Source organism: Vicia villosa, linkage group LG3 (assembly GCF_029867415.1).
Source record: "Vicia villosa cultivar HV-30 ecotype Madison, WI linkage group LG3, Vvil1.0, whole genome shotgun sequence".
NCBI lineage: Eukaryota > Viridiplantae > Streptophyta > Magnoliopsida > Fabales > Fabaceae > Vicia > Vicia villosa.
Window position 1 is genome coordinate 94,654,502 of NC_081182.1, and position 16,983 is coordinate 94,671,484.

The following is a 16,983-nucleotide window of genomic DNA, read 5'->3' on the forward strand; positions in this document are numbered from 1 at the left end:
AAAAATATTCCCGTAGTTGTTAGATTTGGTTCCTAATGCATCGAGACGCGTGATTTTAAATCACTATATAATTTTGGTTCCATGCGGTTGTGGAAACTACCTCATCAGCAATATTGTGGGCGCAATTATGGTTGCGGACTACAATTTAAAACCATGGTTGTATAAGAGTCTCTCCATTAAGATTCTATTATCATCAAGTTAAAAATGGACAAAAGTTCAATAAAACTCATTATACAACAAAATTGAGAAATGTACTTTGCAAACAGAATCTCTACTAAATTAAGGTCAACAGAAGGAGACAGTTAAATCTTAACATGATTGAAAAAAAACATGGCATCATGAAATGCTATATCATATATGTCCTCAATTGAGATTTTTTTTCTTCGAAAAAGGAAAAGGGCGTTGTCATGAAATATACTCGCACTTCGGTTGGTAAGTAGTCCACTCATATCCTGCAAGGACGAGTTCAACTTTTACAACCAAACCTGTAAATACCTATTTCAGCACTCTCTGAGCGCTAAATTTGGAGCGGCGTTGATCCTGATCACTGAGAATGTATTATGACTGCGGCTGTCATTGCTGCTGGTCATGTATCTGTAGCTGTCGATCTGATTGTTGAGATTGCAGTGGTTGGTCACTTTGCCACACCCAAACAATATCCTGAAGAGCAGGCCTAATATCCTCTTTCAGAATTTTCTGATATTCCAATGTATCTCCATTCGATTTTTTCACCTCGACTAAATGGAAATTAGGAGTAACCTCAAAGATCTCTGCGTCAATCGATAAAACCCCTTTTCTACCTTCACTCAATCCTTCCAATTTCAACAAACCAGCGGCTTTTTTCTGAATTTTCATCCCTAGTTGCTTAGCAATGTCTCCCATCTTCGAGATGATGACTGATGCAGGTAGTTTCGAACTAAATCTTGCTTCTTTTTTCTGAACATCGTCTTTAAAGAATCTAGAAAGATCAAAACCAACCGAAAGGGAAATAATATCAAAGGCATTTATACTGGTCGGCACAAACGGCTCTTCCTTTGCTTCTTCCGCTTCTGGACTGTCGTTTTCATCAGTCACAACTGTACTGGAAGAAGAAGCAGAAAGAGTGCTGTTTTCCACTTGTGGTTTTTTATTCCTAGGATTTGGTTCATTTTTAAACCAAGAATGTTCCTTAATCTCAGCTATGGAAATCCTAGTATCAGGTTTCGGATTCAATATATCGCCTAATAGCTTGCAAACTTCAGGCCGAAACCAACTAGGATATTTTATTTCTGCTTTGCTTATCTTCCTATACATCTCAATCAAATTCGAGTCATGAAAAGGGAGATAACCTGCCAATAAAACAAACAGAACTATTCCACATGACCAAATATCGGCTTTCGCGCCGTCATACCCTTTTCTTTTGATAACTTCAGGAGCAACATAGGCCGGAGTGCCACAAGGCGTACGGAGCATACTATCCTCTTGATTTGACTCCACAAGAGCACTTAACCCAAAATCAGAAACCTTTAGATTCCCATTTTCGTCCAACAGAATATTTTCAGGCTTAATATCTCGATGATACACACCTCTACTGTGACAAAAATCAACCGCATTGATCAACTGCTTAAAATATCTATGCGCAACTTCTTCTTTGAGTTTACCTTTCGAAACCTTGTTGAAAAGTTCACCGCCTTTAGCATACTCGATAACAAAGTAAATCTTAGTCTTCGTCGCCATAACCTCAAAAAGCTGTATAATATTAGGATGCCTAGCCAATTTCATAACCGATATCTCACGCTTGATTCGATCAACTAGACCCGTTCTCATAACCTTATTTTTCTCTATCGCTTTAATCGCAACACTCTGGTTAGTCACCTTACTCCGTGCATAGTAAACCTTCCCAAACGTCCCTTGACCAAGCAATCTCCCCAACTCGTACCGTTCCATTAACACATTCGGTTCCATATCACTACTCTCCATTACTAAACCATAAACCAGTATAATACTTTACACTAACTTCTAATCCCACTTAAAACTCTGTACCATTTACTACACTGTATATATCTATCTACATATATATAAGAAAAGCATGTATCGAGTCTCGATTTCAACCATCTTCGCATCGATCACGAATCAGCAGAACAGGCATTATGAAAAAACTTGTGTGCCAATTGTGCATCAAGGAATAGCTAATGTAAATTTGTGATTCACTCTTTTCAATCATCAAATGATACAGTGAGAACAACAATAACACCTTATAGTTGGAATCAAAAACTTGCATCTTTTAGGCATTCCAGAAGTGTCTTTTTCAGCAAAATTTACTTCAATTTCAACAGATAGAATCTGAAAAACAAACAAATTGAGAAACTTCACAACCTCAATAACTGTTCATAATTGGAAAAAATTATATCAAATTGATGAAGATAAATCAGAATTGAGCTCAATGAAATCAACGATTCTATTGATGATCAAGAAGAATCAGGAACATGCAAAAGATGAAACTGTAAATTGAAGGTGAAGATGAAAACTAGTAATAATAAAGTAACCTTAAGAATTTGGGGGTGAAGCGATTGTAACAAAGGGAAGATGAAGAAACGCAGAGAAATGTTTGTATGATGAAGTGAAAGATTTTGACCAAGGATTAAGAAACCGAATGGTTTAATTAGTTAAATGGAGTATATAGTTTTAATTTTAAAAAAAAAAAGCTACTTAAGACTTTAAACTATGTTAACTTTCATTTTATTTTTTTAGAAAAAGTGACAAAGATAACAATTACAATAAATTTAAATATAAATATAAATAAAATATTCAACTTAATAATATCGAATTTAACATTCTATCAAGCTGTCTTGTGAGTATCTCAAGTAATATTTATTATACTTTTATATCTAATATAAGATATTTAATATAAAAATGTAATAAATATTTAATTAAGTTAGTTTAGTAGATAGTCGTGTAAAAAATATCAAGTAGTATAAAAGAATGATAAATATTAGACTAAATCAACTTAATTGATATATATATATATATATATATATATATATATATATATATATATATATATATATTGGCGTAGCCAGAAAAATTATGAAGCATGGGTAAGTTTTTACTGGCTTCATAATTTTCTACCAAGACAGTATTTGACATAATAATTTTTTGACGAACCATAACAGATATTTGACAAAAAATTGTTAAAGGCTCTTGCAGAAAATAAGCAAGGATCATAAGTTCTTGAAACATGTATCTTTCTCTACAAGTGTACCATAAGATATTGCTAAAATATTGTAAGCTTATTATAAACACAATCACATAGCTTTCGTGTGCGCGATAAGCATATCATTATGTAAAAAGGAAGACAATAGATAACCTTAAAAATGGAGGAGCCGCATCGAATGTCTCACATAACTTATTGCTTTCTATGAAGTATTTATCTGCTGTTTGCAATGCAGCCACAATCATCCCATGTGATTTCTCTGTATTTCCTTCGTCAAGAATCAAACCGTGGTAATAATACGCAACAACCTAGTAAATAATTTCAACAAAACATATCACAAGTTCGTAATAAACCATAACATATCACACATATTTACTAAGTTCAACTAAACAAGCTGAGCAAGGTAGAGCTTGTAAGTTGTAACTCACTTTATTGTTTAAAAGAGTTTGTTTCAAAATCTCGACATTATCACATGGTGAATATGACTCCAGAATAAAAGAGCTTGCTTCAATAATTTCTTCCTTCCTTCACAAGTTCAGCAAGTGAATCAATCAATAACAACAATTCAATAAAAAACAGAAGCGAAAAAGGAAAAGAAACTTGGTTGGAGCAATTTACCAAACACTTAGTGTGCAAGTTACAAAACGATAGTAACGACAACAATTCGATACTGATACATAAACTACAACCTACAACAACAACAATCATCAACCCAATTCTTACATGTCTCTAGCATTTGTCCTTTTGTAAACCTTAACATCATACCATTTGTTCCTTTCTAACTCAATTTTTATCAATTTTTGAAACTCTTCATTACATCACAAAATATTCCATAATTAAATTAAGAAAAGAGTTTGCAATGATTTTAAGAACCTTTGATTTGGGAGACATGATAAAAGAAAAGGGTGAAAAGGGAAGAGAAGAATGTGAGTGAAAATGGAAGGGTTTTAGAGAAAAGAAGGTGCATGAAAATGGAAGGTGAGAAGAAGGGGAGCCTGGGCAGCTGCTCGAGGTCGCCGCATGCTGGCTCCGCCTATATATATATATATATATATATATATATATATATATATATATATATATATATATATATATATATATATATATATATATATATATATATGAGGGATATATTTACTCCAAGAGTAAGTTATCAACACTTACTCCCCATCTTGACCATTAATTCTTCTCAATCTAATGGTTAAAATTAATGAGTATTAGTTTTCTCTTTCCACATTTAATTACTCATTAATTTTAACCATTAGATTGAGAAAAATCAATGGTTAAGATGTGGAACCATTAATTCTTCTCAATCTAATGGTTAAAATTAATGAGTATTAGTTTTCTCTTTCCACATTTAATTACTCATTAATTTTAACCATTAGATTGAGAAAAATCAATGGTTAAGATGTGGAGTAAGTGTTGATAACTTACTCTTGGAGTAAATATATCCCTCCTTATATATATATATATATATATATATATATATATATATATATATATATATATATATATATATATATATATATATATATATATATATATATATAATTTTAAATTATAATATAGTTTTTGATAATATATTTATTTGATTATGGAAGACACTAAAATAGTCCTATTGTGCAAGTTTGTGGGTCCCAAATACTTCCTTAGCGTGTGGGGCGGATTTGCAATGAATAAATGACAATTTTTTTTACCGACATTTTACACCCTCAAGGTTATTTTTAATATTCATATTTAAAAGGATTAGTAATTTTGTAACCAAAAAAAGCTAGTAATATTAATTTTGTATTGTTTCAAAGTACACATGGGCAGTTTTTAAGAAATTCAAGGAGATTTCTTTGTTTTAGTGGAATAATCTGGCATCTCTTTGGAACTGCCTCACAGCTCCATTTATCATACCCCAAGAGTGGTGAGTTGCGTTGTTTTGTTTTCAACGTGAAAACAAACACGCGCCTATTCATTTTGATTTGTTTACAAATCATTTATCTCTATATATTTTTTTTTTGAAACAGCAAAAAACAATTCCATTACCAAAGGCATGAGACATGCCAATTTCCATACAGCATAAATGTATGATATCAAGCATGGAATGCAGCCACAGACCAGCTGCACAGTGAAGATATCAGAACCATAATCACCATGAAACAGTATTAAATTATAGCAATTGCACCTACAAATTGAAGGATCATAACTAAAAAACACCAACATTAAAACAGACTTGCTCCAATAGCTAGGCTTCTCAAGATTTGATGAGAGTTCAGAGACTCTGGATCCTTATTCGTATCCCTCTGCCGACACCAAAACACCGAGACTCACTACCATTTATCTCTATATATATCTTCGATCAACTCAAGAAAGGATAGTACTACTCTAAAATCAATACTACTATTAACTTCACCTATATTTTTAGACACGTGTTTTATGAGAGAGAGAAAAAAACAAAAAGTAAATTATTTGTTAAAATCGATGAAGAGAGAGAGAGAAAACAATGATTTATGCGTCATCTTACCAGAGAATTCACGCGATTTGCATATAATTTCATAGGATATTTGCATAAGAGCATCCACATCCATATCACCTATTTGGTGGTATAAATGGATCCTATTTAATATAATATATTATTTCACACTTCTCAATTATTTAAATCAGTGTTTTAAAAATCGGACCGGTCATTGAACCGGTGAGGGTACTGGGTCACTGGTTTATCGATCGAACCACTGGGTCATTGGTCGAACCGCACGATCAAACCGGATTAAACCGGATAACTCGGTTGAATAGACCTGTCATTATATAGGTATAAAACCGGTCGAACCGAATGATTCAGTCTCTAAAAAAATATAACGAGCTCTTAAATTTTTTAAAAATATCATATCATAAATTCACAATTTCATAACTTAAATTCAAATTTTAAACAAAGTATCACACATAACAAAATAGTACAAAATTACAAAGTCTAATTGCAAACAAAGTTTAATTACAACATAATCTAATTGAATAGTTTATAACAAAATAACTCCAATGTGTACCAAATTTAATTCAAAATAGAATCCTCCTATAAAAAAAATCAAATAAAATTCAATATGTTTATGTTATTTAAGAAAATTTATTAGCAAAGATAACAAATAGACAATAAAGTTTTTAATTTGTCACTAACGAAAAAAACTATCTGAGAATGCTATTTAAGTAATACACTACTAAATTTTAAAAATTTAAAAGAAATGTTAAAAAAAAAATTAAATTTTTTTTTAAAATAAAGTAAAAAAAAAGTTTAAAAAAAAACAATTAAACCGCCGGTTTTCCAGGTTTTCACCGGTTTCCACCAGTTTGATGGCATACCCGATCCGACTATTGAACCAGACCGGTTACCTGGCCGGTTCCCGGTCCGACCGGTCGGTTCGGTCCGGTTTTTAAAACACTGATTTAAACCACCTAATTAAAATTTGTAAATATTCATACTACCCATCTAAAACATTAAAATGGGTCTCACTAATCACACAATATACACTAACTTAACATTTAATATAATAAAAAATTGAAAAACACCGTAACATTATTTGGATACGGTGGTTATGTAATACTACACCATTTGCATTCAATTATCCATACTATTCTGACACAAGTGGTACATGTGGCAAATACCACCCCCGATATTTATGCTCTAAGAGTTTTCATCTTTGAGAATGTAGTTGATAAAGATGTCTCAATTCTTAATCAAACTAGTAACAAACCCGTGCATACGCACAGGTTCTGGTCTGGTACGCGCATTTTTTACATAATATATTTATTTTAAATAGAAGGTTAAAAACTAAAAAAAAATATTTAAATCAATAATAATTTTTTTCGTATGTAAAAATATTTAAATCAATATTAGATTTTTTTTTCTCATATACAATTTTTGGATCATAAATATTTGGATCGTGAATATCATCTTTCGTATATAAAAATGTTTAGATCCATAATAATTTTTTCCCCGTATACAAATATTATTTATGTTTAGGTATCAAAAAATATCTGAATCAATAGTAAATTTTTGTATATAAAAATATTTAGATCAATAGTAAATTTTTTTCCTGTATACCATTTTTGAATCAAAATTTTGTGGATCATAAATACCATTTTTTGTATATAAAAATATTTAGATCAATTAGGGCCGTCTTTAAGGGCGTGCAAGGCGGGCTACCGCACAGGGCCTCAAATATTTTACGATTAAATCGTAACTAAATACGGCCTCATAAATCTTTGCCACTTTAAAATGAGGGTAAATAGGGCCTCTAATTATTTTGTCATGATTGAACCATGACTAATCTACACAGGGCCTCCAAAAAATTGAGACGGCCATGAGATCAATAATATATTTTTTCCCGTATACAAATATTATTTATGGTTAGGTATCATTTACAAAAATAACTAGAGCAATAGTAATTTTTCGTATATAAAAATATTTAGATCAATAATAATTTTTTTTTCGTATACTATTTTTGGATCATAAATATTTGGATCATAAGTACCATCTTTCGTATATAAAAATATTTAGATCAATAGATTTTTTTTCATATACAAATATTATTTATGTTTACTAGTGCCTACCATGTGCATGTACAAATGCTACAACATGGGGTCTCAATATTTAAATAGCATGTAAAAATCAATGCATTTTTAGTTAAATAATTATAAAAAGTTATACTCTTTTTATGTGTAATGATATGGGCCCTTAATCTCTAGTAAAACGAAAAGCTAGCCTACAGACAATCAAATTAACATTCTAATATTTAAGAAATTCTTATATTAATTATACACTTTTTTTAATTTAAAAAGTATGTAATATTTATCACTATACTCCTGGAGTATATATAATTTAAAACGTATACAATTTATTAGGAAAAAGTGCAAACCGTAAACTATAAATCTAAAATAAATTAACTGTTACAAGTAATATACAATATAATTAGGGGGTGTCAAACATATCCAAATAAATTTAGAAAGTTAATTTAAATTAAATTTTATGAAATTGAATAGGATTTTATTTTTTTATCTAATTATTCTGAATTAAATCAACTCGTAAGTAATTTTATTTATGAATAAAATGTATTTTTTACTTCATAGTCGATATAATCCGCGGTGTAAATATTTTTATTAGGCCCATTTTTTTATTCAAACAGGGTCTCTGAATTGATTGGGTTAGCCCTGATGTTTAGGTATCATTTACAAAAATATCTAGATCAATAGTAAATTTTCGTATATAAATATATTTAGATCAATAATAGATTTTTTCATTTATATAAAAATAACACCATTTATGAAAATACATAGATCAAATATATTTTACTCAGTACACAAATATTATTTTTTGTAGGCATCATTTATAAAAATATTTAGATTGATAATAGAATTTGACTTTGACCCATAATAAACATTTGACACATAATTAAACTAATAACATATATTTTAGAAACTAATTTACTTGTGAACTAAAAAAAGAGAATAATAATCATGCACCGAAAGTGTTTAATTATTTTACACATGTAAAAAGTAAATTTTGGACACAAAATACGAATTTTTTATTGTCCTGCCATCTTTTTAGAAACTTATACCCATTATACCATACTTTTCAAACTTTTTCCCAATATGCCATGTTTTCAAAAAAAAAACCTGTTTTATAGAGCATCCGCCCTTTGAATGGGCGGAGCCTCTCTTTTTTTATGAACATCCTCCCTTTGAATGGGCGGAGTAGTGTTTTCGTTATTTTTTTTTTTGAAAATTTTAATTAAATTAAAAACAAATTTAAATAATATAATAAATATTATAATTGAATAATAAACCATTAATATATATTAAAAAGATTATAATAAAATATAATATTAATTTCACAACATGTTTATAAAAATTTTGATTATTTAATTAAATTATTTTATTATATATTAATCATATTATTATTAATTATAAATTTTAAATACTGGTATATCACTGCAATTATCAGTACCGCTACTGCAATGGGCGGAGTTTTTAAATATTTTATGGTAAAAGCTAACATGTGCCCCAAGGGCACATCCGCACATGTTATGAAATATTTATAGAATTTTTTTCTTAAAATGCGTGCATTTAATGTATTGAAACTTTAAATATGACTTTATTGTATTTAATTATATTTAACTTTTTCTATTTATAGTATCCTTAACCTGTGCCCTTGGGGCACATGTTAGCATGACTCATATTTTATTATTTAATTTCAGATCCGCCACTGTAATGGGCGGAGTTTTTAAATATTTTATTTTTTAATTTCAGATCCGCCACTGCAATGGGCGGAGCTTTTGATTATTTTATTATTTAATTTCAGATCCGCCACTACAATGGGCGGAGATTTTGATTATTTTATTATTTTATATTTCAACCTTGTCCTTATAAATAGCAGTGTCTTCATGAGCTGGTACTCACAACACTCACCACTGCAACAATGTTACCAACGTTTCCCATGATGAAAAGAGATGCACATGTTATATTTTCGGCAGTAAAGCCTCCGATGAAGATCACACTTTGGAACACACAGACCTTTGAGCATCTTCAGAGGCACTTGCTCCGCTGGTTAGATGAGCACATCGTTGAGGGTGAAAAGATTAGGAAAATTGAAAGGTCAGTTAAAGTGTCTGGCCCAAATGGAGTAACTCGTTCTTGGAGACCCGTGGTAAATGATGCTTGTGTCCTCATGATGATGTTAGGACCAGATGATATTGTGTTGACGGTGGTAATCTCCTAGATATGTTGATGTGTTTGGTAATTATGTTGGTTTAGATCAACTAATGTTGTTGAATTTGAATGTTGATGTTGAGTGTTTTTATCTATTTTAATATATGTTATATGTGTTGTCGTAATTGTAATGTTATTTATGTTAAATGCGAAAGATCTGTGTTGTCGTAATTGTAATGTTATTTATGTTAAATGCGAAAGATCTGTGTTGTCGTAATTGTAATTATGTTAAATGCGAAAGACGACATTGTATTAATAATGGTGCATAAAATTTAACAACAATATAAAACACTATGCATTACTGGTTCCAACATTTGGACAATTCGTTCGGTTGTGACCAGGAAGACGACACAACGCACATTTTCTCTCTAACTTATCATACTTGTCCATTTCCTTTCTAATACGTGAGCTCACCGGACGGCCTTTCTTGTTCCTTCGCATCAATGGGTTGTGACAAATTTGATCTCCTTCAAAGGAGGGCCAATACTCATCTAATGGTAGTACTGGAAAACTTGTGCTGTAAACACCGAATAAGTTTGAGACTCTGTAAACGTCGGACAGTAGAGCATAGGCGTCTTGGCGCACCACAGAACATGCAGCAATAACGTGTGAACAAGGAACACAGTAAGCTTGATACTTTCCACAGTCACACCAAAGATCTCTTAGGTTTACCTTGTAATCTCCCATAGGCTTTCCTTCACCATGGTCCATTGTCTCCTTCACACTGAAAGTGTTATGGTTATAGTCAAATATTCTTACATGATGCGTGCTGGATTTTGCCGTTTCTTCTTTCATCACCTTCATGCAACTTTCTGTAAATGTTTGTCCAGAACTCAATACTGCACTCCACTTAGCACCCCTTTCAGCAAAAAGTGTTCCCATCCTATAGTATGTTGCACGCACCAATGCCGTAATAGGTAGATTACGTGTCCCTTTGAATACCGAGTTCATCGATTCCACCAGGTTTGTTGTCATGTGACCCCAACGCCGACCTCCATCAAATGCCCTCGTCCACTTTTCCAATGGAATATTGTCTAGCCATCTTAAAGCATCACCATTAGCCATACCAATTTCATTTCGGTAGTAGTGGAATGTTGGTTGGTTCAAAGCGTACCCTGATAATTACAAAAAAATGGGTTACTAACATATACATATAATTTACCAAATATAATAATAGGAAATTTATACTTACCCATATTGATAACTTTTTTTCGGAGGGTACGGTCTTTGATCTCCCTCATGAAATTTTGTGTGATATGTCTGATACAATAGACATGTACAGATGGAGGCTCATGCCAACCATTCTCTGGATTATTGTAAGCACTTTCAATTGATGCATGCCTGTCTGAAATCAAACACAACCCAAGATGAGGGGCTACATGCATTCTCAAGTTCTTTAGAAAGAAACCCCAACCATCTGCGGTCTCCCCCTCCACGAGAGCAAAAGCAACTGGAAAGATATTACTATTTCCATCTTGAGCTACCGCCATTAGTAGGGTACCTTTGTACTTACCATATAACCAGGTACCATCAACCTGAAGTATAGGTTTGCAATATGCAAACCCTTTAATGCTTGGTTGGAATGCCCAGAAAAGTCGATGGAAAATTTGTTTTCCATTGACAACAGTTCCGTCATCTGTATATACGGGAAGTGTTTTCATTTCTACCACTATACCAGGAACAAATTTCTTGAGAGCTAACAAGTAGTGTGGCAGCTCATTGTATGAATTCTCCCAGTTACCGTATACCTGTTCGATAGCCTTATTCCTTGCAATCCATGTTTTCTTGTACGACGGAGTAAATTTGAATTCAGACACAATCTCACTAATACATACGCTCACCTTAGTTGAAGGGTCCTTATCAACAAGGGGCATTAAATGTTGACACATTATCTGAGAGCTAAGTTGCCTATGATCCTGATTGAACATAGTTGTTGAACAACTATGTAGTGGGTTCATAATGCCTATCTCTCATAGGTCGCTCCTCTTTCGAAAGGACGCCAAAAGTCGAAACTTGCATGTAGCGTTTCTATAACATATTTCATATCTTTTTTTGTCAGAAAAATTCACCTTGAAATCAATACATTGTTTCATATGATATTTAGAGATGGCTCGAACACATTCGGCTTTTGTTTTAAACTGGTTACCCACTGTTATGTCACCTTCCATCGGAAGACGGGGATCCCGTGGCCATGCAAACGAAGGTTGGTCTTCAGTTAGTTGCAATGTTGTAAGGTGGGGCGGTGGACAATACACATTTTCAACTGGAATTTGTTGCTCCTCTTCATTGATTGCATCTGTTTCGAACAAAGTGGTAAATAAATCATCAACTTGTGCTTCAGTTTCTTCATCATCGTCTTCTTCAACATTTTCATTAGGAATTATTGCTGCATTTTCTTGTTCAACTCTCTGAAATTTTATGTAGAGATCAATGTAATCAAAGCCAGTAATTTCATGGTTCGCAAACATTGTTTCGACATCATCATTGTCTCGGACCTTCAGAGGAACAAATTTCACATTATCATTACCGAATAAAATTACATTTCGATAAATAATTTGTGAAATCGAACCAGCTTGCAACTTTGATTCCAACCTACTCCGCAGGTAACCAAAATTAGGATTTCTGCTTATCTTCAAACGACAAATTTCTGTGTTTGCAAAAATAATCCCAACAACATCAGATGACTGAATTTCTCCTTTGTAGTGAGCATTCACAATATATTGTATAGGCATAATTTTTTGTGAAAAATTTAGATGCAAGAGTGTGGACAATATAGAAGCAAGAGTATGGATAATATTAATGCAAGAGTGTGAGAAATATTGGTTGAACTATTTTTAATACAACACTTTAATTCTCGTTGGCTGAATAAATGCACTCCTACAGCTCCGCCCAATGGTCCTGCGGATGTCAGGAAAAAGACACAGATCCGCCCAATGAATCTGCGGAAGTCAACAAAATTAAATGGGGTCTGCCCATTCCAGATGCGGAAAGCATTAAATGGTCAGACAAAATTACACTGATCCGCCCATTCCAGCTGCGGAAGTCATAGAAAAATAAATGCGTCCGCCCATTTGATCTGCGGACCTTAATGAAGTCAACGAAATTTTGAATTTTCTGTCACGAATTAAATTACATTCAATTAATATTTACTATCTAACACCAACTATTCTTAATTTTTACTCTATATTTCTCAATTCAAATTCCTTTCTCATACAAATACCTTTCTCAATACAATTTCACTCCCACTTTATTTCTTCTCATACATTTTTCAAGTATTTCTATCCTACAATTTCTTACCCTCATAACAAAAAAATGTCTTTGTTAACACTCGGAGAAGAACATCGAGGCACACCAAACAACATTATGGCATATGTAAGTATCTTTATAATTTTTTTCTTCGCTTGTTATAATTTTTAGTTAAATTAATTATTTGTTGTTATTATTGTATTTCAGGATATAAACAAATTTCGTCCTCGGTCACATAGTTTTGTTGAAGTCAACGATATGATCCGCCTGTATTTGCAACAAGCGGGATTTGGCCATGTCATAAACATTACCTCTTATGGCGTAGATAGAAAATTCCTCCTAGCCTTATGCGAAAGATGGCGACCAGAAACCCACACTTTCCATCTACCAACCGGTGAATGCACCATTACGCTTGAAGATGTTCATATGTTGATGGGTTTACGTATTAATGGTTTCGCAGTAGCTGGATCTACAGCCGTGTCTTATTCTATTGCTGAAGAACTACTGGGTGAACCATTAACAAACACAAGTAGAAAGGGCCAATTCATTAAAATGACTTGGCTCAAAGAAAAATATGAAAACCAAATGACATTAACCGATGCTTCCACCGTCGAAGAAATTTTACAAAAAGCTAGAGTTTATATTTTGTTGCTTTTTGGTGGTCTATTATTTCCTGATACTAATGGTAACACTATACATCTGCAGTATTTACCATTATTATCTGATTTTAATAAAACAGGTCAGTATAGCTGGGGATCTGCAACTCTAGCACATCTGTACAGACACTTGTGTAGATGCGCCAAAAAAGAAGTGCATAATTTTGCAGGTTGTGGAGTCTTACTTCAAGCCTGGGGGTGGTCGAGAATGCCGAGACTGGCACCATTGAATCGTAACCCATACATTTTTCCATATGCAACTAAGTACGTTTTAATTTTTTTTACAATTATATCTTTATTTTTTTAGGTACTAATTATTTCTTTTTTTAGGTGGTCTGCACATGGGATGAATTATGAAAAAACACCCTATCATTGTGCTCCTGGATATCGAACGTTCATCGATCATTTCGAGCCGATTGATGTAATATATTTAACACTTATAATAATTAATACTATTTCATATAACTATTTTTTAACTAAACAATTGTATGTAACAGTTTACATGGAGGCCCTATCTCGAACTCGAAGATCTGGAACCAACTGATAGTGACGTGTGGAGTACAAAAACTTTTATCATAAGCTTCACTTATGTTGAAATGCATCATTCTGATAGGGTTAAGCTCCAGTTTGGCATTAAACAAGGCATACCGGGTCCTCCAACTTGCATGGAAGAGTATCATAAAAGTCAATTATCCGATCAATGGCCATACGATGATTGGAAAGACCATTACAAGAATGAGCGTCGTCAATGGTATAATCGCCATAAAACTGTCTTGCAGGGGGAAATCATGCCTCAAGAATGTAAACCGAGTCCAAACTACATGTCATGGTATGCCACTGTGTCAAATTTGTATTTATCGCCGAATAGATACTTGTTTGACCCTCGTAGCCAACCCTCCACCTCAAACTTCCAACAATCCAGACCACCTATCCCTAACATGCAACAACATTTTCATAACACCCAACAAAATTTCATTCCAACACAACCACCTTTTACCCCAAGCCAACATTATCATCACCAAAACCCATATACTTCATACACCCAACCACAAACACCATTCTCACAACCTACCCCTTTCCCAACCTACCAACACCACTACCAAACACCCCAATACACCCAAATGCAACATACCACTACCCAACATAACCCATCTACATCTTATAACCAACCACAATACCACAACTATCAAACCCCCCAACAACAAATGCCTTTTTCTCAATCACAACAATTTACCCCAAATCCTTCACAAGAAAATTATGTCAACATGCAAACCTCAATGCATAACACCACTCAACAGGATTGGAATAACGAGGGGACCAGATTGAGTTATGGCAGTGCGACGGCGGCTGATTTTATCAATGAAGAAATGGTCGAAGAATTATATGATCGCGGATATGAGATAGGTCCTTCTACTCAACCTGCAAATGATGAAGAGCCTCGTAGAAGAAGTACGAGAGATGGACATCCTCCTAATTGTGGAACCAACCAACGGTTACGCCGACCGGGTCGAGGCGGCAATTAAATACCGTTTACTTTACTTTATTGTAATTTTATTTTTTTTAATTGCATTGTAATTTAATTTATCAATTAAAAGTATTTTATTTATGTAAATATTATTTAATATATTTTAATTCAATTTATTTTAAAATTAAAAAAATTAATTGCATTATTTTTTATATTTAAAACAAAAAATATATAACATATATTAATTCAAAAATTAGAATTAGAAAAAAAAATACGTTTTAAGGCTTCCGCCATAGCAATGGGCGGAGCCTATTAAAATTTATACACTTCCGCCCTTCCCATTGGCGGATCCAAAAAAGTTAACACACATCCGCCCATCCAATTGGCGGAGGTTCTATACCAATAACGAAATTTTTTTGAAAACATGATATATTGGGAATTTGTTCCAAAAGTGTGGTATATTGGGTATAAAGTTGCAAAAAGGTGGTACATGCATAAAAAATTCAAAAAATACCTCTAAAATAGTACAATTTAGTTGCAAAAGTACAATTTAAACCAAAAGTACAATTTAGTTACAAAAGTACAATTTAGAATCAAAAGTACAATTTAGTTACAAAAAATAAATTTTGGACACAAAATGCCCCTAAAATGATGAGGTGGCAGACAAAGACAAAAGGTTAAAATGATATTTTCCAGAGCATCTAATTTTCTTATATTATAGATTATAGATATATAACTTTGAATTAGTTTTAAAAAATAAGTATAATAAAGAAATTTTGATACTTTCTTCACCACTAAATGAATGACACGGAAGAAATAAAAAGAAAAGCACATGATTTTCTTAAAGCTTACATTCCAACATGAGAAATTTTAATCAAGATGGCTTGAATCTTTGCATGTAAATTATTTTAAAAGTCACACTACAATAACAATCAAATTGGAAGTGGTCATCCAAGTTGCACATCAGACCATCATAATTTGCTTGTTGTCAACACATTTTTCTTGGAAGTCAGAAGAGGAGAAATATTTGAGTTGCCAAATTTTCGATGTGATATGTGATGATATAAAAGCACTGAAACAATTGTAGATGTAAAAGATGATTGTGTTCCTTAAAAACAAGTTTATTTTTTGTGCTTCGCGTCCTCCATATAATTCAAAACACTATATCACCTACCTTAATAGCCACATTTTGTATAAAACTTAAGAAATTCACACTATCAACTTTAAGAAACTTTTTAGGGATATTTGATATGAAACACGCACGCCAAATTGATAAAGTCATGATCAAAGTAGTATGCAATAGATGAAAGTTTCAACATTTCCAACGCAATATGGACATGTAGGAGAAACATTAATGTGGTAATATATGGTGTGGCGACTAAAAGTCTTTTGAATTTTTAATGATGACAACTGAATAAGGAAAAATGAGTCACAAGTATCATCAATCAAGAAGGAAGAAAAAGCAAAATGTCTAAGTTTTACTATGAAGGGTTAAACAAAGTCAATGCAATCAAATAAAAGGAACTGGAGTTGTGAAAGCTCTATTGATCTTGCACTTAGTGTTTTATGAAGGTGCGTGAAACACAAGATAGGAGGTTTGAATCAGGTTGCACCAAATATAATTTTTTCGCAATTCAAAACACAAAGCTAACAGGTGAATAAAAATAGATGAACACAAT

At 32.6% G+C, this 16,983-nt stretch overlaps 2 protein-coding genes across 2 annotated transcripts; both read right to left on the reverse strand.

Moving 5' to 3' along the window:
• Positions 1–242: 242 nt before the first annotated feature.
• LOC131662184 (CBL-interacting serine/threonine-protein kinase 10-like) lies at positions 243–2,655 on the reverse strand. The gene is made up of 2 exons (XM_058931894.1): positions 2,526–2,655; positions 243–2,322 (listed from the first exon to the last, which is right to left on the reverse strand). Exon 2 carries the CDS (start codon positions 1,957–1,959, stop codon positions 574–576), a length of 1,386 nt encoding a protein of 461 aa, XP_058787877.1. The 5' UTR covers positions 1,960–2,322; positions 2,526–2,655; the 3' UTR covers positions 243–573.
• A 7,573-nt stretch (positions 2,656–10,228) lies between these two features.
• On the reverse strand, positions 10,229–12,669 carry LOC131658595 (uncharacterized). The gene is made up of 3 exons (XM_058927872.1): positions 12,007–12,669; positions 11,130–11,853; positions 10,229–11,052 (listed from the first exon to the last, which is right to left on the reverse strand). Exons 1-3 carry the CDS (start codon positions 12,667–12,669, stop codon positions 10,229–10,231), a joined length of 2,211 nt encoding a protein of 736 aa, XP_058783855.1.
• Between the last annotated feature and the right edge of the window lie 4,314 nt (positions 12,670–16,983).

Excerpts from the sequence above, each read along its gene's own strand:
- LOC131662184 (XM_058931894.1), bottom strand. The coding sequence starts at position 1,959 with ATGGAGAGTAGTGATATGGAACCGAATGTGTTAATGGAACGGTACGAG.
- LOC131658595 (XM_058927872.1), bottom strand. The coding sequence starts at position 12,669 with ATGCCTATACAATATATTGTGAATGCTCACTACAAAGGAGAAATTCAG. Across the intron at positions 11,854-12,006 it reads AACAATGTATTGATTTCAAG|GATCATAGGCAACTTAGCTC; the intron begins GTGAATTTTTCT and ends ATGTTCAATCAG. Across the intron at positions 11,053-11,129 it reads AAAAAAAGTTATCAATATGG|GGTACGCTTTGAACCAACCA; the intron begins GTAAGTATAAAT and ends TGTAATTATCAG.